The sequence below is a fragment of the Leucoraja erinacea genome, chromosome 1 (assembly GCF_028641065.1).
Source record: "Leucoraja erinacea ecotype New England chromosome 1, Leri_hhj_1, whole genome shotgun sequence".
In the NCBI taxonomy this organism is placed as follows: domain Eukaryota; kingdom Metazoa; phylum Chordata; class Chondrichthyes; order Rajiformes; family Rajidae; genus Leucoraja; species Leucoraja erinaceus.
This window is the reverse complement of record NC_073377.1, coordinates 147527169-147554400: the sequence shown is the minus strand read 5'-3', so window position 1 is coordinate 147554400 and position 27232 is coordinate 147527169. Positions and strand designations below refer to the sequence as shown.

Genomic DNA, 27232 nt, shown 5'->3' with positions numbered 1-27232 from the left:
TACCCCTTGATTCCACTAGCCCCTAGAGCTCTATCTAACTCTCTTTAAATTCATCCAGTGATTTGGCCTCCAATGCCGTCTATGGCAGAGAATTCCACAATTTCACAACTATCAGGGTGAAAACTTTTTTTTTTCATCTCAGTTTTAAATGGCCTCCCCTTTATTCTTAGATTGTGGCCCTTGGTTCTGGACTCGCCCAACATTGGGAAACATTTTCCTGCATCTAGCTTGTCCAGTCCTTTAATAATTTTATATGCTTCTATAAGATGCCCTCTCATCCTTCTAATTTCTAGTGAATACAAGCCCGGTCTTTCCAATCTTTCCTCATAAGACAGTCCCGCCATCCCGGGGATTAACCTCATGAACCCACGCTTCACTCCCTCAACAGCAAGGATGTCCTCCCTCAAATTAGGATAAACCAACCTTAGAATCATAGTCACAGAGAAATCACTGTACAGCAAAGAAATGAGCCCATTGGCCAACCTTGTCTCTGCTTTTCAGTATCTCCACTAATCCCATTTGTCCTCATTAGGACCCTATCCTTTGATGACGCCTATTTAAATGGCTGCATAAATCTCCTTTAAAGGTAGCAATTGTATTTGACTTAACTGGCAGCATGTTGCATACGTCAACCACTCTCAGTTTAAAAACGTTCTCCCCTGTTTAAGAAACTTTCTCCTCATCTCACCTTTAAAACTCTTTTGTCTCACATTAAACCTGTAATTTTTTTTGTCAAATCACTTAACAATCCAGCACTATGAAAACACAGATGATAATTCTCATTTTAAATCTCTTCTTCCCAGCTGTTTGCCAGCTGCTATCAGGCAACTGAACCATCCTACCCCAACTAGAGAGCTGTCCTGAACTTCTATCTACCTCATGGGAGACCCTAGGATTATGTGACCGGGCTTTATCTTGCACTAAACGTTACTCCCTTATCTTGTACCTGTACACTGTGAATGGCTCGATTGTAATCATGTATTGTCTTTCTGCTGGCTGGTTAGCATGCAACAAAAGTTTTTCACTGCACCTCGGTAAACGCAACTATAAACTAAACTAAACTGAAACTAAACCATCTTATCTGATCAAATCAGTTGCTGGTTTGCTTCTTTATTATTTAACACTCTTACCTAACCAATGGATGGACAGTGATTCCTCTTGGCATGTCGACACCCTCACGGATAATCACTTCTCTCTGTGTACCATCGAGCCCACTCCTTGCTATGTGCGATAACCTGCAACAAAGAAAGGCAATTAACGCTATTGTTGTTCTTCATCATTTGACTCAGTCATATAGTTATTCGATAGTGTCGCTTATGTCATATTGATTTCAGCAATGATTGCTGCTTGGTTGCCATTTGTTTAAAGCATATGCTATGTGGCTAACTGCTCACACTGTTGTAACAATGTTTGCAAACAACCCAGAGGGGGTGGGCTGTGAAGCGTCCTTGGATAAGTTGATCAATGGACCAACTAAACGCACAATGGACAGACTAAACAGTAGTGTGCATGTGTGTGACCCTCAAACTTAATTAACATGTCAGATATGAAGAAATATTTTTCACTTCTAGATAAGTTGGGGCATCCATGACAATGTGGTACAAAACAAACATAACCATATGTCTGGTACTTTCTGTTGAAAGTTAACAAGGGATTGTAAATTGCTACAGGTATGTACTGTGGATTCATCGATGATTGACAGTGAGAAAGCTGGAAGAGGGATGGGAACGGGACAAAACGTGGCAAGTAATAGGTGGATATAGGTGAGCGGAGGGGGTGATTTGATTGATAGATGGTTGAACACTTCGGAGATGAAAATTTAGACAGGTACATGGATAGGACAGGTTTAGAGGGGTATGGGCCAAACGCAGTTAGGTGGGACTAGTGGAAATAGGACGTGTTGGTCATTGTGGGCAAGTTGGGCTGATGGGCCTGTTCCCATGCTGTAAGAATACAGGGCTGCCAACTCTCACGCTTTGAGCGTGAGACTCACGCCCTCAAGCAAACTCTCACGCCCTCACGCTCATCAGACATTTCTCACGCTCAGTGGTGAGAAATTTTGTGATCAAAGAAAATTTCAAAACTCGGATAAACTGCATGGTCCGTGGGTGTTGGGGAGCCGGGGCTGCGGGAGGAATGGGAGCAGAACCAGCAGCGGGAACAGATGCGGGGAGCCGGGACAGGTGAGTTTGCGGTGCTGTCGAGTGTTTGTGCGGCTAGTGAGTCGCTCGCTGCAGCTTCGGCCAAGGAACGCTCCGGACAGTGCGAGTGTCCCGGGCCGTCGGAGGCATCGGAAGCTCTGCTGCCGCGAGAGTCTCTGTGCCGAAGGGGCAGACTCTCAAAGGGAGGTGGCGAGAGAGAGAGAAGGGAAAGAGACAGGGAGAGAGGGGGGGGGTGAGAAGAGAGGAGGGGGAGACAGAGGGGGCGTGAATGGAGAGAGAGAGGAGAGAGGGAGAGGGCAGGAGAGAATGGGAGAGGGGAAAGAGAGAGGGGAGAGAGAGGTGGGAGGGAGAAATGGGGGAGAGAGGGAGAGAGAGATGAGAGAGAGAGGGGGGAAGAGAGAGAGAGGTGAGAGGAGAGACAGAGAGAGAGGGGAGACTGTGTAGAGAGGGAGAGAGAGGGAGTGAGGGAGAGAGGAGGGAGGGGGAGAGAGGGGGAGGAGGGGGGGGAGAGAGAGGGGGAAGGGAGGGGGGGGAAAAGAGAGGGGGGGAAGAGGGAGAGAGAGAGAAAGAGAGAGAGAGGGAGAGGGAGAGATGGGGGGGAAAGGGGACAGAGGAGATAGAGACAGAGGGGAAAGAAAGAGCGGAAGGGGAGTGATGTGGGAGAGAGAAATAGGGGAGAGAGAGAGGGGGAAGAGAGAGGGGAAGAGCGAGTGGGGAGAGAGATTGATAAAGATTGAAGGGGGAGAGAGAAGAGTGTGTGAGAGAGAGAAGTGGCGGGGGAGTGGGGAAGAGAGGCGAAGAGAGAGAGGAGAGAGGGGAGGGAGGGGGGGAGGGGGGGAGAGGGGAGAGAGGGGAGAGGGGGGGGTCAAGGAGAGAGGGGAGATGGTCCAGTGGGGGGTGGAGAGTGAGAAGTGGGAGGGAGAGCGGGGTTGGGGAAGAGAGAAAGAGGGAGAGAGAGAGAGGAAGGGGGGAGAGAAGGAGAGAGAGGGGGGGAGGAAAAAGGGGGCTTCTCGGTCGAGAGAGGAGGGCTGTGAAGGGGAGAGAGTGAGAGGGGTGAAGAGAGGGAGAGAGAGAGCGAGAGAGGGAGGAGAGAGAGGGAGGGGGGAGGATGGAGAGAGATAGGGGGGTTGAGAGGGGTCTTCCGGGAGAGGGAGAGAGCAGAAGAGAGAGGGGGGCTCGGTCGGGTAGAGAGAGGGATGAGAGGTGAGGTGGGAGGGAAGAGAGAGAGAGAGAGAGGGAGAGAGAAAGAGAGGTGGAGGAGAGAGAGAGGGGGGGAGAGAGAGGGGGGGGTGGGAGGTGAGGGAGAGGGGATAGAGAGGCAGGGGGGGGTCTGCCAACTCCCATACATTGAGCGTGAGAATCACGCATTTCACCAAATTCTCACGCTGATCACAAATTTCTCTCGCTCTGTTGTGGGAAATTCTGTGATCAACGAAAATTTCAAAACTCATATCAACTGCATGGGCCGCGGGTGTTGGAAGCGGAAGCAGCGGCGGGGACAGATGCGGACGGGGAGCGGGGCTGGAGAGTGTTTGCCGGGCTGGCGAGTCGCTCACTGCAGCTCCGGCCATGGAGCAGCCTCAGTGCAAGAGTCCCGGGCCATCGGAGGCGTCGAAGCGTTGCGCTGCTGCCGTGAGAGTCTCTGTGCCGAATTCGCCCAGGTGACCGGCATGGATCAGGCTGCAGCTCGGTACATCCTGGAGGACAACCAGTGGCTGCTGGAAGTAAGTACCAAGCACTGGGTAGATACGGTGGAAGATAGTTGACTTCAAATGGGGGTGGTTGGTGAAAGCATCCTGCTTGCCTGCTAGATTTTCACTTACTGTAACTGCAGGAAAAATGTTCCCGATGTTGGGGGCGTTCAGAACCATGGGTCACAGTTTAAGAATAAAGGGGGGGCCAGTTAGGACTGAGATGAGAACAAACTTTCTTCACGCAGAGTTGTGAATCTGTGGAATTCTCTGCCACAGAAGGCAGTGCAGGTCAATTCACTGGATGTTTTCAAGAGAGAGTTACATTTAGTTCTTGGGGCTAACGACATCAAGAGATATGGGGAAAATACAGGAAAGAGGTACTGATTTTAGATGAATAGCCATGATCATATTGAATGGCAGTGCTGGCTCGAAGGGCCGATGGCCTATTCCTGCACCTATTTTCTATGTTTCTATGCTTGAGTATATGGCAATAAAACTCGATCACTTGATTTTGAAGCATTCATGCATGGTGGAGGTATAATGTAGTCATAGAGTGATACAGTGTGAAAACAGGCCCTTTGGTGCAACTTGCCCACACCCGCCAACATGTCCCAGCTACGCCACCTGCTTTTGGTCCATACCTCCAAACCTGTCCTATCCATTTATTAGTCTAACTTTTTCTTAAATGTTGGGATGGTCCCTGCCTCAACTACCTCCTCTGGCAGCTTGTTCCATACACCCATCACCCTTTGTGTGGATAAAGTTACCCCTTAAAAAGTTACCTCTTAAAAATACTTCATACAAAAAACATTGAAATCAAACTTCTACAGTGCACTAAAACATGATTTTAATACATCAAATTTCAAAACGTTCCTACCCTGGGAGGAGGGACACCCTTCTTCCACACCCTCTCCCCACTCGGTTGCTCCACTCCCTCACCGGGTACCCCCAAGGCCAGTGATCAGTGATCGCACAGCCTCCCCCTTTCAAAAATGCTCCAACCCAATTTAAAGCATATATATTGCATTCAAGTGTAAGTTATAAGACTCGCTACAGTATGCACCATATTGCACAATTTCAAGCTGAAAAATGCAAATGTTCCGTACCAATGGGAGAGGGACTCCCGCCCCGCCCCCCCGGTCGCTATGCTCCCTCGGGCTTGGTCTTTCGCAATTTCTCACTCCCAATTCTCACCCAATGTTGGCAGCCCTGAGACTATGACTCTATGAAAAGATAAAAGGTAATCTTAGATATAGAGATAAGGACAAGAGGTGTGAAATATGGGTGATCATCCAGGTGTGGCACAGGGAAGAGAGAGGAGGAAAAAGAGGAAAGGGTTGTTTGAGGATTAGTTAAAAATGAAGAATTCAATGTTCATACTGTAGAAGCAATACTACCAGTTAAAGCAAGATGAGCTGATGGGCCTGCTCCCATGCTGTAAGACTATGACTCTATGAAAAGGTAATCTTCGATACAGAGATAAGGAGAGAAGAGGTGTGAAATATGAAATATGAAGACCATGATAAAAAAAATTCTAATGTCACTGCAACATATTAATATTTTAATTCGCACTCTAAATAAATCTTTGCCTCTTTCTGTAACCTTTATCCCCTTGGCCTGAAGCTTGCCAGAGGAATGACTACACATTTGATCGCTTGGTGCAGACAAAAATCGGTAAAATGAGTCAAGAAATAAAAGAAAAAAAAAACAGAGCAAAAACAGAGAAGTGCAAACAGATGTTCAATGAAGAGAATGGAAGAAATCAAGCTTTTGCTGAAGAACTGGCTCATGTACAAAAATTGAAGTGGCAGTTAAAGATAAACAAAGAGCTGAAGCGAGAAGCAGCAGAGAATATTCAGTATAAGGTTTTACTCTTGGAGAAAGAGCAGGAAATAAAGGAACTCAAAGCAAATATTCGCACAGGTGTCAACTTGTTGGATTTGATCTGAAACCGCAAGTGGGGACAGCCCCGACCAGGAGGTGTTCACGCTGAAACAGGTCCAATATGATGACGTATGGATGAAAGAACAACTTAAAAGAGCAAATGTTAATGATGGCATATTGGCAACTTTATCTCAACTATTGACATTGAAATTTTAATTAGCCGTGGCTTTTTGAAATTAACCCACAAAACAGAAATGCTATTGATTGTGCTCAGCCAGAGACACAGTTAAAATTGGTTGGATTGGATGGAAAAAATATTGCAGTTTTGCTAAGAAAAATGGAGAGACCTGTATCTATCAATTATTTGGTCTCAGCAGCAAAGCAGAATGGCAGTGCCCCAACATGAAGTGCAGAAACATGTTAAGGGTTCCATTTCAATTTTTAGTTTGGAGATACAGTGCAGGAACGAGTCCCTGCCGGACCTCTGATCCCCCCCGCACATTAACATTACCCATCACGCACTAGGGATAATTTACAATGATACCAAGCCAATTTACCTACAAACCTGGAGTGTGGGAGGAAACCGGAGCACCCAGAGAAAAAGCACGCGGTCACGGGGAGAACGTACAAACTCCGCACAGACAGCACCCGCAGTCAGGATCGAACCTAGGTTCCTGTCGCTGTAAGGCAGCAACTCTACCGCTGCGCCCCCGTGCCGCACTTGACCGGTATTATTTATTAGAGACTGAGGTGCATTTGCAGCATCATCAGTAATTTGGTCAATATTAATTTCTGCAAATAAGTATGGAAAATAGAAGTCCTATTTTCCCCGTAAAGACCATCTCTTCCTTTGCCCACTAAATGTATCTATCTGAAATCTTCCAATCCGGTTTGCAGTTGCCAGTGGTCATTTGCTAACAGATATCTTAAGGAGCACTGACAGACGTTCAGCTAAACGCGTGATTTCACCAGATAGTTAAAATTAGGGTGAACTTGACAATTAGTTACTTAACTGCAGGCATACCCTCTGTCAATCCAGTATAATTTGCGGTTAATCCAGTCCACAGCAAGTCCTTCAGGCAAATCCACATCATTGCTAATGAGTTTCTCATGCTCAGTACCATCCAGATTAGTTACTTCAATCTGTTTCAAGCCTGTGCGAGCAAAATAAACCTGCAAATAGAAAAAAGAGCACACAGTGGATTCATAAAACAAATAAGTAAAGGTTATGCTGAACAGTTTTGTCTAAATTCTGAAGACTATTGTGACTGAAGGAACACACAGTAATCCTGTTGAGCCATCAACAAGTGTAGCCTGTTTACCATGTACCACAATTCATATAAAAACTGATACTCAATTCTACTGGATTGACAGAGGGTTAGTCTGCAGTTATTTCCAACTGCGGTAATGGGCTGGAGAATGGTAGACTTTCTATTTTGAGCATGAATGATGAAACATAACACAAGGCACCCTAATGATAAGCATGCCTGAATTAGATGGTTGGTCACGATCCCTTTACTCTGCATTATATTGCAGTCTGTAATTTAATTTACAAGTGTCCTTTACTCCATCAGTCTAAAACAAAAGATATATATCTATGTGGGTAATATGTGGAACTTCTCCAGATAAATATTATTACTAAACAAATCTGAGGTAATACCTTCTAAACCTTCTGAATTTGTAGTCGGCAGGGCAGGACTCTGCATATCGCCAAATTGGATGTGTTGTGCATACTAACGTGCTGTTAGTGCCCCCTTAAAACTGTCTAGTGAAGGTGATTTGACAATGTTGTTGTCTAGTTTATTCCATTCCCTTAAGACTCTTACAAAGAATGAGTTCTTATAAATATCTGCACTGGCGAATGGGGTTTCTATTTGCATATCATTTCTCTCTCTTGTTCTCCTTTCTGTTGAGTACGTTATGTATCTATCTGCAGTTATGTCCACAATCACCTTTTGAATCTTGTACAACATAGCTAGTCTGTTCCTTGCCATTCTTGTTTCCAGTGTTTCCCACTCCAGGTCAGACATCATCTGGGTGACACTGCTACCTCTATTGTAGTTCCCGATGCAAAAGCATGCTGCTTTCCTCTGTACCCCTTCTATTTTGTTGATATGACCAATTTTGTATGGGTCCCAGGCGTATTCCAGTAATGTCCCTGTCCCACTTGGGAAACCTGAACGGAAACCTCTGGAGACTTTGCGCCCCACCCAAGGTTTCCGTGCGGTTCCCGGAGAATACAGGTGGTTGCCGGAGGTTGCAGGTAGTAGAAGCAGGTAGGGAGACTGACAAAAACCCCCGGGAACCTCCGGGAAACGCACGGAAACCTTTGGTGGGGCACAAAGTCTTCAGAGGTTCCCGTTCAGGTTTCCTAAGTGGGACAGGGGCATAAGGGTCTGACCAATGTTGTATATGCTGTGGTTTTCACTTCACTTCGGGCAGAACCTTTGGGTGCTCCGGTGGCTGGGACGGCGGTGACCTGAGTCCGGGGTTCAACCGCGGGCCAGCGGCTGTGTCCGCTGGACTGGAGGGCGGCAGCTTCGACCACCCCAGGCCGCGGTGTTTGAGCCGGCCCGTTTGCAGGGCTCGGTGAGCCGCGGGACTGTTTGTACCATCGCCCGGTGGGGTATTGCCTCAGCGCAGAGAGAGAAGAGGAGGGAAGAGACTGCAGCCCTAAGATTTTTGCCTCCACCACAGTGAGGAGGTGCTTGGAGGACTCACTGTGGTGGATGTTAATTTGTGTTTATTGTTGTTTATTATTGTATGTATGTATGACTGCAGTCACAAAATTTCGTTCAGATTACCTTTATTACCTTTATTGTCTGAATGACAATAAAGGTAATTCTAATTCTAAGAACCAGAGTTTTTGTCTAAGGAATCCTAGTGTCTGGTTGGCTTTAGTAAATGTGTTGTCTACGTGTTCCCCCACCAAAAGCTTGTTATCAAGATGAACTCCAAGATATGATTGTGAACTTGTATGATGAAGTATTTGTCCACAGAAGACGTAGTCTCGATTAGTTGGTTTCTTCTTGTTTGAACTTACCACAATTGAGCATTTGGTTGGGTTGAAGCTCATCTTCCATGTCCAACTAAATAATATCCAACTAAAAGGGAAATCCATGACAGATGTTGTCTCAGGAGAGATTATGGTTGTGGGGAATACAATATAAGAAATAAGAGGCATATAGATACTTCCAGAGTATTTATTTTGATGGGTGAACAATCATCTGCTCTGCAATGTGAGCTGTCTGAGTGGTCTCACATGCGCTTGCATGCATTTCTTGGTAACCAATCCAGATGCAATTCAAATCCAATTTTATTCTGAGCCAATATGCACTTTCAAGGACAAGGTTGAGAATATAGTCATGGAGTGAAACAGTGTGGAAACAGGCCCTTTGGCACTACTTGCCGACACCGACCATCATGTCCCACTGCTACACTAGTCACACCCGCCTGCGTTTGGTCCATATCCCTCCAAACCTGTCCTATCCAATGTATGGAGACACAAGAGACAACAACTGCTGGAATTTTAAGGAAAATAAGATTGCAACTGGAACTTAGTGGGCCAGGCAGCATCTGTAGAGGGGAGAACAATTGTCAACCTTTTGACTGAAAACCCTTTACGCTTGACCTAGTATGTTCTTCCAGTAGTTTGTTATTGGTTCAGAATTGACAACATTTCCCATGTTAAACCAGGAGCATGAAAACAGACATATTCCTTCCAGTCAATACCATGTAAATTGACCATAAAAGCACGTGCAATTTTGAGAGAAAAATTAAGGTCAAAATAAGCATTTTTCATTGAATAAGAATGATAATATAATGTGATGCTTTTCATGATCAATTAACTGGATTATTTGAAAAACCATAGCATGAAAGTCAATGTTGATAAAGCTAATTGAATTACATCTATCGCAATTTTGAATGATTATTTAACCAATACCATAAAAATCATATCCAATTAATATCCATTGACTTTTAAAAGGCTAAACCTTCTGCAAAAAGCCTAACATTTTTTTAACGAGGATGTTGCCGGGACTAGAGGGTGTGAACTACAGGGAGAGGTTGATTAGGCTCGGTCTCTATTCCATGGAGCACAGGAGGATGAGGGGGGGGGTTCTTATAGAGGTGTACAAAATCATGAGAGGAATAGTTTGGGTAGATGCACAGAGTCTCGTGCCCAGAGTAGGGGAATCGAGGACCAGAGGACTTAGGTTCAAGGTGAGGGGGAAAAATCTAATAGGAATCTGAGGGGTAACTTTTACACACAAAGGGCGGTGGGTGTATGGAACAAGTTGCCAGAGGCGGTAGTTGAGGCTGGGACTATCCCATTGTTTAAGAAACAGTTAGACAGGTACATGGATAGGAGAGGTTTGGAGGGATATGGACCAAGCGCAGGCAAATGGGACGAGTGTAGCTGGGACTACACTTATTGGTCAGTGTGGGCATTGGGCCGAAGGGCCTGTTTCCACACTGTATCACTCTATGACTCTATCTGTGTTTTTTAAATTTTGTTTCTTTAACTTTACGAACAGTAATTTCTGAACTTTTGCATTAAAAAAAATCAATAACAATTGATATACTATTTGAATCCTGACAGGCTTTTAAGACTTTCTGTCACTCATCGGGGATCAAACATGTGAAATTATAAAATCCTATTTACCTTACTTTGAACTGGATCATAATCAAGTGCTAAGACTCGGCCCATCTGTCTTTCCAGCACAGTATGATAATCTGTCCCATCAAAGTTTATGCGCCGCATATTATGATTATTTGCAAATATCAAGAATGGGCTGGGACCTGTTAAATATACATTTGATTATTTTCAATAAAAAACACAAAAAGCGGTGTCTCGGATATCAATATTTTCATGCCTGCACCATTAGAGAAAGCAGGTGGAACCATAACATGGTTAAAGGATATTCAGCTAAAAACTCTCACCAGGTGGACATCCTCCTAAAACCTGGAGATAAGAGGGTATAAAAGATGAAAAGGAAAACCGATAATGAATTTAAACTCTTCATTATATATTGGAGCAGAATTGTAAACTTAATTAGAAAATGGAGTTGAAGAAAACGATGGGGTGGAATTTGTAAGATAGCAAAATGTAAACAAAAATGGAAAAAGATGCAAAGACCCAAAATAGTGTGTTAAATTTCAGGGAGTGATGGACTGACGTTAGATTTTAGGCCAAATTGCTGATGGCAATTTTGAAAGTCGTATAGGCAGGATCCAAAGAGAACTAAACATATAAAATGCTAATTGGAGCCAGGAAAGAAACGTGAATGGTCTGTTTAGTGGAAATGATGTCAAGGTTACACTATGCAGTCTGATGAACGAGGGATTGAGGGGGAGAACCTATTGGAAAAACAGTGTTTATTAGGCAAGGGGAAGGAAGGGACACAGGAAAGGACTATGAAGCAGATGTACAAGTAGACTTAACAGTTTGTGGACTTGCGCTTGGTGGTAGTGAATTGGCAGAAAGGTTTAAGAAATTAGTTGGACATCTAGAGTCATAGAGTCATAAAGTGGAAACAGGCCCTTCGGCCCAACTTGCCCACACCGGCCCACATGTCCCAGCTACACTAGTCCCACCTGCCTGCGTTTGGTTCATATCCCACCAAACCTGTCCTATCCATGTACATGTTTAACTGTTTCTTAAATGTCGGGATAGGTAGGTTTTGTAACATACCTAGGTCATATCCCACCAAACCTGTCCTATCCATGAACATGTTTAACTGTTTCATAAATGTTGGGATAGTCCCTGCCTCAACTAAAGCCCCTGTCCCACGATGCGAGTTCACCCAAGAGCTCTCCCGAGTTTAAAAAAAAATCAAACTCGTGGCAAGTACGTAGAATGTACGTAGCGGGTAGGTGGGACCTCGTGGATGTTCCGTATTGGCTCGTAATGCAAACGGCGGGTACTCGGGAAATGCGGTAACTAACTGCAGGTACTCTTGGACATTTTTCACAGTGTTGAAAAAACTTCACGAGTTACTGCATTTCCGAGCACCTGCCATTCCCATTACGAGCCACTACGGGACATCCACGTGGTCCTACGTACCCACTATGTACATTCTATGTATTTACCACGAGTTTGATTTTTTTTTTCAACTCGGGAGAGCTCTTGAGTGAACTCGCATAGTGGGTCAGGGCTTAACTCTTCCGGCATCTTGTTCCATACACCCACCACCCTTTGTGTGGAAAGGTTACCCCTTAGATTCCTATTAAATCTTTTCCATTTCACCTTAAACCTATGCCCTCTGGTTTTCGATTCACCTACTCTGGGAACGAGACTCATGATTTCATGAGGTTGTGGATTATTTTTGTTCTTTAGGGTGGTTTAGAAGTGCTGGGCATAATGGCAGAAATCAGAGTGACTTAATAGTGCAGTACATGGTCTAGCCAGATCTGATGATGGGCAAGTAAACCAGTGTGTAGGAAGGAACTGCAGATGCAGGTTTACACTGAAGATAGACACAAAATGCTGGAATAATCCAGCGGGACAGGCAGCATCACTGGAGAGAAGGAATGGGTGATAGTTTGGGTCTGAAGAAGGTTCTCTCCAGCGATGCTGCCTATCCCACTGGGTTACTCCAGCATTTTGTGTCTAAACCAGTGGTTTTTGGTATGCTGAAAATGCTTCTCTGGACATGAGGAAATGAGGATAAGGCTAGTACCAGAGAAATAGCTATTCAACTGGATGAGAGAGGTTTTGGTTTTCAGCAAAAGAAATGGTGTGCAAGTATGTCGGCAAATGAAGGACTAAAGATTAGGCAGTTAGGCTTTTTGAAATCAGTTATAAGATACTGAGAAGAGGCTTTTTTTTTAACCTAATAATAGTTTTAACCTAATACAAATCCCTAGCCCTAACCCTAACCTATTTTTTTGAACCTAATAGTAACTAAAGGAACCATCAAAAGGAGTTGGGACATATGGTTTTTGAGAGGCACAAGGAAATGGTCAGGGATAGCCACAAGGCCATGAATATACATAGAAAATTAGGAAAGGAGCTCTCTCAGCTGATTGAATTTCCAAAGCAACTATCAAATTGGGCTTCGAGAATATTGTAGGATTTGGTGGAGAATCACTTTATCAAGGAAGGAAAAGAAAATATGTTAAAGTTGTTTGCTAGTTTATTTTGTGCCACAGACAATATTTTCAAATTTCGTTCTGACAATCACTTCCACTATTTAACGTAGGGCTGTGATAAAATAAATACTGGAAACTCTCGACCTATGTGAAAAGAGAAACTGTTAACATTTTAAGTCAAGCAACCTTCAACACAATGTTAGAGGTCCAGTTGCATCTGCTCAACCATGTCTATTGTTCTCGCCGAGTCATTATTGTTTTTTTATTTATGACAGTTTTTAACTTACAAAATAAATGTTAAGAGTTGAGATATTACTGGCCACGCAGTACAATGTCAGGGCAATTCTATTTGAGATGCAACTTTATGGTCCACTGAAACTACGGGTTTGAAGCAGATTCATTACGCAAAATAATTCATATTTTTCCTGAGGTTTTCCCGGAATTAGGTTGTTCTGGACTGTGTGTGATATGAATGGGAGCACCAGGGGAAGCGGGCCACTTCACCCCAATCCTGAACGAACCGAGATTCAAACCATAAATACATAAATGAGAGAAGTATACATATTTGGAAAAGTAGAGCTTTTCAAAACTAAGTAGCAAATATGACGGTAATTTTGCAAACTCTCTCTCCACTCCATTGTGTCCTCCACACATCTGTGCATATACACCACCTTAATTTTTAATCCAATTAAGTTGCCAACATGTGCATAGCTCTGTGTCGAGATTACAAGCTTGTTAAGTTGCTCCTCATCTGATTTTCTAATATATTTATATACTGTAGCTTCATCGAGAGAAAACTTTGAATAGAAAGTAGACACAAGGAACTGCAGATGCTGGAATCTTGAGCAAAAACACTCGAGTAGGTCAATGGGTCAGACAGCATCTCTGGAGAACATGAAGAGTTCTCCCAGAGAGTTGTGAATTTGTGGAATTCTCTGCCACAGAAGGCAGTGGAGGCCAATTCACTGGATGCCTTTAAAAGAGAGTTAGATAGAGTTCTAGGGGCTAGCCGAATCAAGGGATATGGGCAGAAGGCAGGCACTTGTTACTGATTGTGGATGATCAGCCATGATCACAATGAATGGTGGTGCAGGCTCGAAGGGCCAACTGGCCTCCTCCTGCACCTATTCTCTATGTTTCTATGAATAAATTATGTATTGGGTTCAAACCCTTCTTCAGAAATGTCTGAAGTCAAAGGTCCTGACCCAAAACGCCCTCCTCTCTCTCCTCTATTCCAGCTTTACTCATCCCCCTCTTTTCCACCATCACAATCAGTCTGAAGAAGGGTCCCAAGCCAAAACATCACCTATGCATGATCTCCAGAGATGCTGCCTAACCCACTGATATTCATGCTAATATATGACATATAAGTCATGATAAACAAACAATGGCAACATCAGGCATCGCTACCAACCTGAAGCACGGCAGTGTTGTTCGTCAAGCTGCAGATTATAGCCGGGCAGGCATTCACATTTCCAAGCGGTTGCACCCTGTGGTACACAGATCTGGCTACAGCCTCCATTGTCTGGCGACATACAGCCTGAAAAAAATGTTAGATTGGTGATGTACTCTCTGCATAGCATTCCTTGCACCAGTGGGGTGGAAGATTGCAACCTTCACGTGGTCCGCCCTGTTTCAACAAATGCAACCAACCCGGCATGCACAAACAAATAAGATCAAATAGAACAAGTTGTCCTACACCTTTTGGCTGTGCACTCCATACGCAAGAAGAAGATTGCACCAGTGGGAATTTTATCAAACATTGTTTTAAAATGATCATTCTGGCAATGTGTTTGATACAGATGAACATTTTGTTGTGTAAATGTGGCCCAGAGTAACATTTCATTTTACAATGAAGCGAAGAGGATCGGATAACAATGAAAAATAATACAATGACACAATTATTCTAACAATTAGATTTTTACCGAGCAGAAGCTAACCCTATCTCAGAAATTCCTAATTATTTAGATTTAGTATCATTGCAACAATTGCAACAATTACCATTATTCTGTTCTTAAAGAAGTTAGTGTACAATCTCGACTGAAGTCATGAATGTAGTTGTGTCCAACAGTTTACTTTAACTAAATTGAAAAAAAAAATCAAGGTGTGGTAATCACCTGAACACGCAATCTTAATTATTTGCAAAAGTTCAGGAATAGGAAAAATCAGAGTTTGAAAGCACACTTCACTCCTGTTAGTCCACCTGGGCTTTAGTGATTGATTACACAGTGACACAGCAGAAGAGCAGCTGCCTTACAATGTCAGATACCTGGGCTTGATCCTGACTATGGGTGCTGTCTGTACGGAGTTTTACATTCTCCATGTGACTGCATTGGGTTTCTCTGGGTACTCCGGTTTCTTCCAAATATGTGCAGGTTTGTAGGTTAATTGGTTTCAGTAAAATTGTAAATTGTCCCTAGTGTGTAGGATCATAAGATCATACGTGATAGGAGCAGAATTAGGCTATTTCGCCCATCAAGTCTACTCCACCATTTAATCATTGCTGATCTATCTGTCCCTCCTAACCCATTCTCCTCATAACCTCTGACACCTGTACTAATCAAGATTCTATCTATCTCTGCCTTGAATATATTCACTGACTTGGCCTCCAAAAAAAGGATAGTGCTAGTGTGTGGGGATCACTGGTCAGCGCAGACTCGGTATATGGAAGGGCCTGTTTCCCTGCTGTGTCTCTAAGTCTAAAGCCTATAGTCTACCTATTCAGCTCCCTCTGATAATCACTGATGTTATTAGTCAAGATTGGGTCAAGGAAAGAGCCTTCACGTCGCGGCCGTGTTTCCACCACCACACACAAGAAGCGACAAGGCAGACACCATTGTATGCAGATGCCGAGAAGTGTGCTCAGCTCTGGCTGCACAGCTTCTAATCTTGTGTGTGGATTCAATAAGAGAAGTCAAGATTGCCTCTTGCAGGCAGTGATACGGGAGGAAACATTAGGAAATGTTCAAAGCTTAGACCTCTTCCCAAGCCAATGAGCACCAAGTTTAGAAGGAAATCAGGGTCCTGTACATCTTCATCAGTTGAATGTTAATTGGATAATGTAAGCTATTAAAGGTTAACGTAGATTGTCGCCAGGTGACGTAGTTTGTCGCTGGTGCTGACTCCAGTTTTTCTTTGTTGTTAAAGTGATGATTCTATTTCAAATTTTATGTCGAAAGGGGGGTCCAGTTGCCGGTTTTTCAGCGACCTGCTACGACTATGACAGTCGCCGGCAGTCGCCTAAAAATAGCCTAAGTGGGACAGGCCCTTAAGTACATACTATTTTAAACTCTATTATTTTAAACAAGCAAGTAATTATTCTCAAATACATTATATGACTCCAATTTGCACTTTACTTTGATAACATCTTATCTTTAACAGTGAGCACTTATTGATAGGGTAATCTTTTGAAAATAACTTTGCAATTCCAACTGATACCTGAACATGTTTTGCCATCTGATCCTAAAACAGATCCTGGTGGACAGAGGCAGATTGCTCCCTCAGAGGTCTGTGTGCAGTCATGGCTGCAGTCAGTGTGATTCTCCAAACACGGAATAAGAGCTAGTGGATAAAGAAAATACAGTAGTAATTAAATGAACATCTTTCAACAGTTATTTCAACATGTCGCCACACAATAAAATGCCTTTTCCTCATTAGTGAGAAATATTACATCTTGATTGATTGAAATTCACAGCATAGAAATGGGCCCTTCAACCCACCAAGTTCATGCCATCCATCAATCTTAGGTCATAAGGGATTGAGTAGAATTAGGCAATTCTGCCCATCAAGTCTACTCTGCCATTCAATCATGGCTGATCTATCTCTCCCTCTTAACACATTCTCCTGACTTCTCCCCATAACCGTTGACGCCTGTCCTAATCAAGTATCGATCTATCTCTGCCTCAAAAATATTAATTGATTTGGACTCCACAGCTATATTTCAACCCATTTTCGCATCCACTCCCTGAACACTAAGGAAAATTTACAGATTTATAATTGAACTACATGTATTAAAAATATTAAAAGCCTGTAAAGAAAATGTAGTAGAAATGTTGCCCTTAACTTTGAATGCAAATACATTTCTATTATTGCGACTTATGAATATGACTTCTGTTCTAAGCAATGTAGGTCAAGGCAAGAGTTCACCATGTAAAACAAATGGAAGAGGTGATGGTAAAGTTGCAAATGGTTCTGTAATGGTCAAAGTTGCAACGTGAAAATAGACTGAATTCTCATGATAAATCCAATTTCAATTTCTTCTCTCGGCATTTCACACCATTCAAGCTGTGGTTTTTTGTATCATAACTTGATGGAGCAATGGGTGCATTCAGCCAACAGTGATTTAAAGAGCTCGTGGATCACACCTACATGTCCATTACAATTCAACTAAGACAATGGTTATAGGTATATATGTTAGGGCACAGAAATGCATGATCTTTTTTTGCTGAAATTATTAATCTTATGAATAAATCTGATTAATGTTCTTTGTGACTGAAATCTTTTGTGATGACTTCATAGATTTGCACTAACAGTTTGTATCTTGGGAAATCTATATGAGCTAATTGATGATTAATAAATGGTCAATATGTGAAAGTAGTTATCAACATGAGATTGATAACATTGATGTGTTTATGAAGCAATTTAAGTACATGAGGATGGGAAAATGAAAGCAAGTGTTAATGAGGAGGACATACAGAAAGTTAAGACTATTATTGGAACACATATTTCTACCTAATTCCTTGAAATAATACGAGCATTGTTTAGCTCATAGTTACATTTCGCGACTATCTAAAGGGGCTGTCCCACTTGGGCGACCTAATTGGCGAGTTTAGAAGAGTTTGAAAAAATGACATGTTGAAGACCTCCTTCGACTATGTAAAAGACCTCCTTCAACCTCCTTCGACTATGTTGAAGACCAGCTTCGACTAGCTACAACTAGCTGCGACTAACTTTGGGAAAATTGGACACAAAATATTGGAGAGTGAAGACGACCTCCTTCGATCTCCTTCGAACTCCGTTCGACCTCTCTTCGACTATGATGAAGACTATCTATGACTACCTTCAACTACCTTTGACTATCCTTGATTACCTACGACTAACACGCCAACCTACTACGACCTACTACAACTAAACCTACGATTAACAAAAGTATCGATTTTTTTCATGCCGACTTTCTTTTACACTTGGGCATTTTTTAACATATTGTAAAATACGGCGCAACCTAGCTGAGGCCTCGAGTACGCGGAGACCACTCTCGAGCATGAAGGAGAGTTACGAAGACCTCCTGCAACCTCGTGTCGACCATGCTGCGCTTATGAGTCGAGGGCAAACTCGCCAGAACTCACGCATTAGGTCGTCCAAGTGGGACAGGCCCTTATGGAGTAACAATGTGGTTGTAAAAGAACATTCTGCATCAAGCAATAGTCATTGCAAAAAATCTCACAAAATTGATATATTAAGTTCCTCCAGTCCATAAATTTATATATGAGATTTCATAATAATGATAATTTTGAAAACCATTCTGAAGAGAGCCTATTCTTGGGATAATGAGCACCTGTCAGTCTTTATTTTTGTGGAGAGCTTCTTTTTAATAAGGGAGCTATAACGTATCAGTTTATCATCTTGGATATTTCTATGTGGCATGTGAAGGTTCCTTATCAATCTATTACATCAATTACCCTTATCTTCATGTATAAAACCAGGTAATAGCTCAGTATTCTCTACAATAAATTCTGTGTTGGAAGGAACTACAGATGCTGGTTTAAAACAAAGGTAGACACAAAATGCCGGATAACTCAGGGAGAGAGGCAGCATCTCTGGATAGAAGGAATGGGTGACGTTTTGGTTGGAGACCCTTCTTTAGACTTCAGGTCTCAACCTGAAATGTCACTCATTCCTTCTCTCCAAAGATGCTGCCTGCCTGTTGAGTTACTCCAACATTTTGTGTCTATCTTCACTATACATTCCGTGTTCGATATATCTATTACTATGCAACCATATTTTGATATTTTCTTTTTCAGCATAAAATAACATTATGCATAACCATTTAAGCTCCAGCCCGTGATTTGTCACCGAAGCATTTAATGATTGAAAATAACACACCCAATGAAGTAGGTCAAAGTTATAGGAATAAATATCTAACAAAAGGAGCAAGTTTTCATTTTTGAATTATGTTTTTCTTTAGAGCATTTAGATATATGGAGTCATACAGCACGGAAACAGACTCTTTGGCACAACCTGTCCATGCTGCCCAAGATGCTCCATCAAAGCTCAACCCACTTGGGAACAGACTTCACTTTAATTAATACAAAAGGCTATCTGGATGTTGGAGATGCTGGATGAAAATTTGCGAAGACGAGAAGGGCAAGATTTAATGGGAACCCGAGGGGCCAATTTGTTCACAGAGGATGATGGGGAAATGGAACAAGTTGGCTGCTAGCAGAGGTAGTTGAGGCGGGTACCATAATAATATTTAAAAAACACTTGGACGGGTACATGGATAGGAAATGTTCAGAGGGATATGGGTCAAAAGTAACAATTGCAACTAGTTTAGATGGGGCATCTCGATCTGCATGGGCAAGTTGGGCAGAAGGGCCTTGTGTATGATTCTATGGCTCTACCTAGATGCTAGAGGTCTGCATATTGAACGGTTCCTCATTGGTAATTGCAAGGGAAGGTACATTTACAAAATCCTTACCCTGACATGTTTTCATATCGGGCTGCAGTGCGAACCCCTTTGGACAGAAGCAATGATAAGAGCCAGGGACATTTTCACATCCCAAGGTGCATCCATGGTACCAAAAGGCACATTCGTTGACATCTGAGGAATGAAAGTGCACGTCAGAAACAGGAAAAGCTGCATGAAGATTTTATCTGGAGCTAAGCAAAGCGCAAGAACAACATTGTGCAGAGTTGCAGACTGAATACAGGGGCATAGGGATGGACAGGCCTAGAGGGAACAATCATATAACTCCTTCAAAACCAACACATTGATCATAGGCCAAGTGGCTTACTTTTGTGCAGCATGACCTAAAGTTGGGCAGTCACGATATGATACAATACGATATGATAGAACTTTATTTATCCCAGGAGGGAAATTGATCTGCCAACAGTCATAAAAGCACAAAATATATGAAATATGAGATTAAAGTGACGAGTGGAAAGGATTGGGGATGTGCGAAGATTGAGGAGTGTGGGGAGGGGGGGAGTCAGTCTCAATCTATCCCACGACAGAAGGGGGAGGAGTTGTACAGTCTAATAACCACAGGGAAGAAGGATCTCCTGTGGCATTCTGTCCTGCAACTTGGTGGAACCAGTCTGTTGCTGAAGGTACTCCTCAGGTTGACCATGTGTCATGGAGGGGGTGAGTGAGGCCATGTGTAGATTGACATTGATCATCTTTTAAAAATATTCCAGATGATACAGATGGGAATGACGTGTATTGGCTGTTGCTGATGCTGTTTGGTCAACTCTACTGACTTTTCATCCTTCCCACTAGCTCCCTCTCCCCACTATCACCACTATCCCACTCAATTTTAAGTAGCACTGCTGAAGCGAATCCATTCAAAGGTATTACTGAAAAAATTGCAGACTGATATTTTGGGGGATTGTTTGATGATGATTAACTACCATTTAAAATATCCAGGGAAAATTATCCAGATAGGGGTTGCCTGTATTGGTTGTGGCAGTTTTGCTCAGATCTGCTGATTGTTAATGCAGCAATGTCTTGCACATATGCATATTTCTATTCTGAAACCTGCTGCAATTGAGAAGGAAAATATCCGGGAACATTTTGCTTATCCAAAGTTGTCAACCTCATAATCTAATCAAATAGTTGATCTTCTCACGGAAAAGAAAAATACAGTAAGTATACTCATAAAACAGTGCTTCTGTAACCTAGGCAGATAAATATGGACATGTAGTAGATTTTCTCTGTTGCATGGAACATATAAATAGCCCAGTTCAGATGTACCAGAGCCTGTGACTTTCTCCATTAAATTGTTGGATGGAAAACTAAATTCCCAAGAATGCCCCTTAGCCCTGTAAGGTGTAAGTAGAATATTCTACCTCTATCACATATTCACAATAGTTAGTGCATCTATTATCATGTCATGCTTTCATGGTTGGAAATGTATGGGACAGAGGCCATTTGTTCCATTCCATTGCTGCTGTCTCTAGCTTTACAACCAGAGCAATTTATGTCAATTGTTTGGATATGATGCAAACAGTACATAAGGTGAAATATGATGGCAATGTGCAATGTATATGTATGTGACTATCACACACATAGATACAACTAGCTGCCCATAGAATATAGAACATATAACAGTACAGCACAGGAACAAACACTTTGACCTGCGATGTCTGTGCAGAACATGAAGCCAAGACCAACCCATATCTGTGTGCACATGAACCATATCCCTCCATTCCCTGCATATCCATGTGCCTATCCAAAAACCTCTTAAACACCACCGTTGTATCTGCTTCCACCACTACCCCTTGCAGCGCATTCAAGGCACTCACCACACGCTAGATAAAAAATGTGCCTCGCACTTCGCCTTTAAACTTTTCACCTCTCACCTTAAAGCTATGCTCGCTTGCCAAGATTCAAGATTCAAGATTCAATTTAATTGTCATTTGGACCCCTTGAGGTCCAAACGAAATGCCGTTTCTGCAGCCATACATTACAAACAAATAGACCCAAGACACAACATAATTTACATAAACATCCATCACATCGCTGTGATGGAAGGCCAAAAAAAACTTATCTCTCCACTGCACTCTCCCCCCCCCACAATGCCAGAGTCAAAGTCAAAGCCCCCGGCTGGCGATGGCGATTGTCCCGCGGCCATTAAAGCCACGCCGGGTGGTGCAAGGTCGCACACTGGGTCTTGGTGTTAGAGCCCCCGGCAGGCGCTCGCAGAGTCCCGCAGCCATTCCAAGCCGCGCGGGGCGGTGATGTCAGGCCCCGCTCCAGGAGCTCTTCGACCCCACAACTCGGGCGGGAGAAGTCGCCGTTGCGAGAGCCCTGAAAAGCGGTCTCCCTCCAGGGACCCGCGGGCTCCCGGTGCCGCCGTCCGCCAGACCCGCAGTTGCAGCCTCCGAATCTCCGGAGGTTGGGCCGCAGCAGCAGCAGCGCTCCACCACCGCTCCACCCGCTCCGGACTCGGCCAGCTCCGCGACGGTGAGGTGAGTTGTCGGCACCAGAGTCCCTGGTCTTCTCCTGTTGGAGGCCACTCCTCGTTGCAGCCCCAACGACAACGGAGACCCGACAAAAAAAGGTCGGGTCTCCCGTGCAGTTACCCCCTCCCTCCCACCCCCCCCGCACCCCCCCCACACACACACCCCAACAAAAAATAACAAAAACTACATAGAAACATAGACAAAAAATAATAAAAACGCGGACGGGCTGCAGAGGCCGCTGCTGACGAGAGTCGCGCCGCCTGCCTTTGGTATTTCCTCCCTGAGGAAAAGGGGCTGATTGTCTATGTTATCTATGCCTCTTATCATTTTCTATCAGGTGTCCCCTCAACTTCTGATGCTCCAGAGAAAACAATCCAAGTGTATCCAACCTCTCCATGTAGCTAATACCTTCTAATCTAGGCATCATTTTTTTAAGCCTCTTCTGCACCCTGTCCAAAGACTCCACATCCTTCCTGCATTGAGGTGAAGATAACTGCATGCAAAATTCCAACTGTGCCCTAACACAAGTCCTTTAAAGCTGCATCATGATTCTCTGATATACTCAATGCCCTGAATAATGAAGATGGGCATACAGGTGCCGTTTGGGCGTGTCCCACTTAGGCGACTCTTTAGGCGACTGCCAGGAACTAATTTTAATGGAATTCACCTACGACACTGGCAACAACCTACGACAACATCTACGTCAATGTACGACAACGTACGGCAATCTATGACAGCAAAAATTGTCGCCACTGTAATGAAAAATGTTCAACGTGTTGAAAATTTTGAGGCAGCACCCAAAAGTGAGACAGGCCCATTATTTACCACTATTCCTAAAGAAAGAGATTAGTTAAAACAAATGTAGGTCCCTTGCAGTCAGAAACAGGTGAGTTGATCATGGGGAACCAGGATATGGCGGACCAATTGAATAACTACTTTGGTTCCGTCTTCACTAAGGAAGACATAAATGATCTGCCGGAAATAGCAGGGGCCCGCGGGTCAAAGGAGGTGGAGGAATTGAGTGAAATCCAGGTTAGTCGGGAAGTGGTGTTGGGTAAATTGAATGGATTAAAGGCCGATAAATCCCCAGGGCCAGATAGGCTGCATCCCAGAGTACTTAAGGAAGTAGCTCCAGAAATAGTGGATGCACTAGTAATAATCTTTCAAAACTCCTTAGATTCTGGAGTAGTTCCAGAGGATTGGCGGGTAGCAAACGTAACCCCACTTTTTAAGAAGGGAGGGGGAGAGAAAACGGGGAATTACAGACCAGTTAGCCTAACATCGGTAGTGGGGAAACTGCTAGAGTCAGTTATTAAAGATGGGATAGCAGCACATTTAGAAAGTGGTGAAATCATTGGACAAAGTCAGCATGGATTTACGAAAGGTAAATCATGTCTGACGAATCTTATAGAATTTTTCGAGGATGTAACTAGTAGCGTGGATAGGGGAGAACCAGTGGATGTGGTGTATCTGGACTTCCAGAAGGCTTTCGACAAGGTCCCACATAGGAGATTAGTATACAAACTTAAAGCACATGGCATTGGGGGTTCAGTATTGATGTGGATAGAGAACTGGCTGGCAAACAGGAAGCAAAGAGTAGGAGTAAACGGGTCCTTTTCACAATGGCAGGCAGTGACTAGTGGGGTACCGCAAGGCTCAGTACTGGGACCCCAGCTATTTACAATATATATTAATGATCTGGATGAGGGAATTGAAGGCAATATCTCCAAGTTTGCGGATGACACTAAGCTGGGGGGGCAGTGTTAGGTGTGAGGAGGATGCTAGGAGACTGCAAAGTGACTTGGATAGGCTGGGTGAGTGGGCAAATGTTTGGCAGATGCAGTTTAATGTGGATAAATGTGAGGTTATCCATTTTGGTGGCAAAAACGGGAAAGCAGATTATTATCTAAACGGTGGCCGATTGGGAAAGGGGGAGATGCAGCGAGACCTGGGTGTCATGGTGCACCAGTCATTGAAGGTAGGCATGCAGGTGCAGCAGGCAGTAAAGAAAGCGAATGGCATGTTGGCTTTCATAGCAAGAGGATTTGAGTATAGGAGCAGGGAGGTTCTACTGCAGTTGTATAGGGTCTTGGTGAGACCACACCTGGAGTATTGCGTGCAGTTTTGGTCTCCAAATCTGAGGAAGGACATTATTGCCATAGAGGGAGTGCAGAGAAGGTTCACCAGACTGATTCCTGGGATGTCAGGACTGTCTTATGAAGAAAGACTGGATAGACTTGGTTTATACTCTCTAGAGTTTAGGAGATTGAGAGGGGATCTTATAGAAACTTACAAAATTCTTAAGGGGTTGGACAGGCTAGATGCAGGAAGATTGTTTCCGATGTTGGGGAAGTCCAGGACAAGGGGTCACAGCTTAAGGATAAGGGGGAAATCCTTTAAAACCGAGATGAGGAGAACTTTTTTCACACAGAGAGTGGTGAATCTCTGGAACTCTCTGCCACAGAGGGTAGTTGAGGCCAGTTCATTGGCTATATTTAAGAGGGAGTTAGATGTGGCCCTTGTGGCCAAGGGGATCAGAGGGTATGGAGAAAAGGCAGGTACGGGATACTGAGTTGGATGATCAGCCATGATCATATTAAATGGCGGTGTAGGCTCGAAGGGCCGAATGGCCTACTCCTGCACCTAATTTCTATGTTTTCTATGTTTCTATGTTTCCTACCTATGCTGCCACTTTCAGGGAGCTATGGACTTGGACCTCAACATCCCTCTGTGCTTCAATGTTGTTAAGTATCTTGCCATTAATTGTACATTTTCCCCTTTCAATTGACCTCCTGAAGAGCAACACAACACATCTGCTTGGATTAAACGCCATTTGACATTTCTATAGTTGATCCATATCCCCCTATATACGTTGACAGCCTCCCTCACCGTCTCCTACTCCAGCAATCTTGGTGGCATCTACAAATCTACTAACCAACCCTTCTACATTTATGTCCAAGTAATTTTAAAAAACTCGCACACAACAGAGGTTCATGCACAAATTCTTGTGGAACTACACTGGTCACAGACGTCCAGCCTGAAGATTGTTCTTACACCACAACTTGCACTGCGTCCTATCAGAAAACCAGTTCCAAATCCACACAACTAAGATGCCGTGAACTACAGGCATCTTAACCTTTTGGATCAGCCTACCCAGGGAGGATTTTATCAAATGCCTATTGCCATTCTGCAGACGTTTGTAAAAGGCATAATTGAGTTTTAACACTCTCAGTTGCTAATCATTTTCACATTCCCATACTTACTTTTCTCCAATGCTGGAATGAGGCCACACACAAACTAGAGGAACAGCACCTCATATTTCGCTTGGGTAGCTTGTAATCCAGCAGGATGAATTAGAATGCTCAATTTTTAAGTAACTTCTACCTACACTCCCCTCCTCTGCCCCCTGTCTGCCTTTCTCCACCGAGTCATTTAACCAGTTTCATAGTTCACCACATTGTATCCCTCTTGAGACTACACCTTCCATGGCTAACAATAGGCTTACCATGGCTCCACCCTCCTGAGGGCATTTGTTTTGCTGGCCCTGTTGGTCCTAGTCTGTTCCCGCCTCCAGCTTTTCACCCCCCCCCCAGTCTGAAGAAGGGTCCCAATCAACCCTTTTTCTCCAGAAAAGCTGCCCAAACTGTTGAGTTGCTCCAGCACTTTGTGTTTATCTTTGTCAAGTCAAGTCAAGTTCATTTGTCACATACACATACAAGATGTGCAGTACTATGAACATTGCTATGAACATTGCTATTCAATACTATGAACATTGAATTTTCTAATGTTAGGCAACCTCTCACAAATCCTCTCCCCCCCCCCCCCCCCCCCCCCATACACCCTTTCTCCACCAATTACTCCCCACCATCTACCCCCCCCCCCCTCCAGTGATAAGAGAAATAAATGTTTAAATGTGCTTTTGTTTCCCTTTTAGTGGTTGTCCTTAACGCCGCTGCATCCGGCACCAGGCGTGAAACTGCCACATATCGTGGACAGCGCAAGGTAAAACATGGATTGTAGTTCATAGTTTTGTGGTTGTGACAGAGCGTTAACCACAGAAGTTGAGATACTTTATCACGCAAGTAAGCCGTGCCTCTTGGGGTGAGGTTTACCTCGACATGATTTCTGATCATCACTGAGTACATAACCATCTTTACACTCGCAGCACGTTCCATTGAAGCTTTTCTTGCAAACGTTTCCTGTTTCATTTTCTGTGGAAAAGTTTATTAAAACGGTAACATTTCAAAGTTAACAAGGTTCAATAACTCCAATTTAGCCCAGTGTTTCCCATTTGATTAAAGAGCAGATAACAGAAACCAAGGCATTGAGTTTTCCAGATATGCAAATCCTTTCCTCCGAGTTTGTTTAGGGAGTGATTGTGGATACGATATGAATGGATTGCAGCTTTGAAAATAAACAAGCAGAAAATGATGAGACTTCCATGAACAAGACTCCAGACTAGGAGTGAGTACCCAATGTAACAGACCCTCTTGCCTCTATGAGTGACATGAGAGCCTACAAATCTAAAGATAGTGAAATAGGGCAATTATTTCAACAATGCTAGGTAGACAAAAATGCTGGAGAAACTCAGCGGGTGCAGCAGCATCTATGGAGCGAAGGAAATAAGCAACGTTTCGGGCCAAAACCCTTCTGAAGATGTTTCTCCAGCACTTTTGTCTACCTTCGATTTTCCAGCATCTGCAGTTCCTTCTTAAACATTTGAACAATTTTCATCTGAAATTTTAGTTTTAGTTTAGTTTAGTTGAGATACAGCGTGGAAACAGACCCGTTGGCCCACCGGGTCTGCGCCGACCAGCGATCCCCGCACATTAACACCACCCTACACCCACTAGGGACAATTTTTACATTTACCAGGCCGATTAACCTGCAAACCTGGACGTCTTTGGAGTGTGGGAGGAAATCGAAGATCTCGGAGAAAACCCACGCAGGTCACGGAGAGAACGTACAAACTCCGTACAAACAGCACCCGTAGTCGGGATTGAACCCGGGTCTCCGGTACTGCATTTGCTGTAAGGCAACAACTCTACCGCTGTGCCACCGTGCCGCCCTCTGGAGATGCATTGTGAATTCTTCTTCCCGGAATTCAGTTTTGTGATTTTGGCCTTTCCCCATTCTTCACCTTCCCCTTACATTTTTCACTCTTCCTATGATTATTTTCTCTCTTTGACTTAATTTTTGTTCCACCCCAACCTCGTT

General features: G+C 43.7%; 1 protein-coding gene across 1 annotated transcript in view; it reads right to left on the bottom strand.

Moving 5' to 3' along the window:
• egf (epidermal growth factor) overlaps positions 1–27232 on the bottom strand; it is a 119653-nt gene that overhangs the window by 54349 nt on the left and 38072 nt on the right. The window contains exons 6-12 of the mRNA XM_055645351.1: positions 26128–26226; positions 19530–19652; positions 16271–16393; positions 14247–14372; positions 10404–10540; positions 6765–6913; positions 1131–1235 (exon numbers count right to left, since the gene is read on the bottom strand). Coding sequence (XP_055501326.1) covers positions 1131–1235; positions 6765–6913; positions 10404–10540; positions 14247–14372; positions 16271–16393; positions 19530–19652; positions 26128–26226 — 862 coding nt within the window. The remainder of the gene's footprint in view (positions 1–1130; positions 1236–6764; positions 6914–10403; positions 10541–14246; positions 14373–16270; positions 16394–19529; positions 19653–26127; positions 26227–27232) is intronic.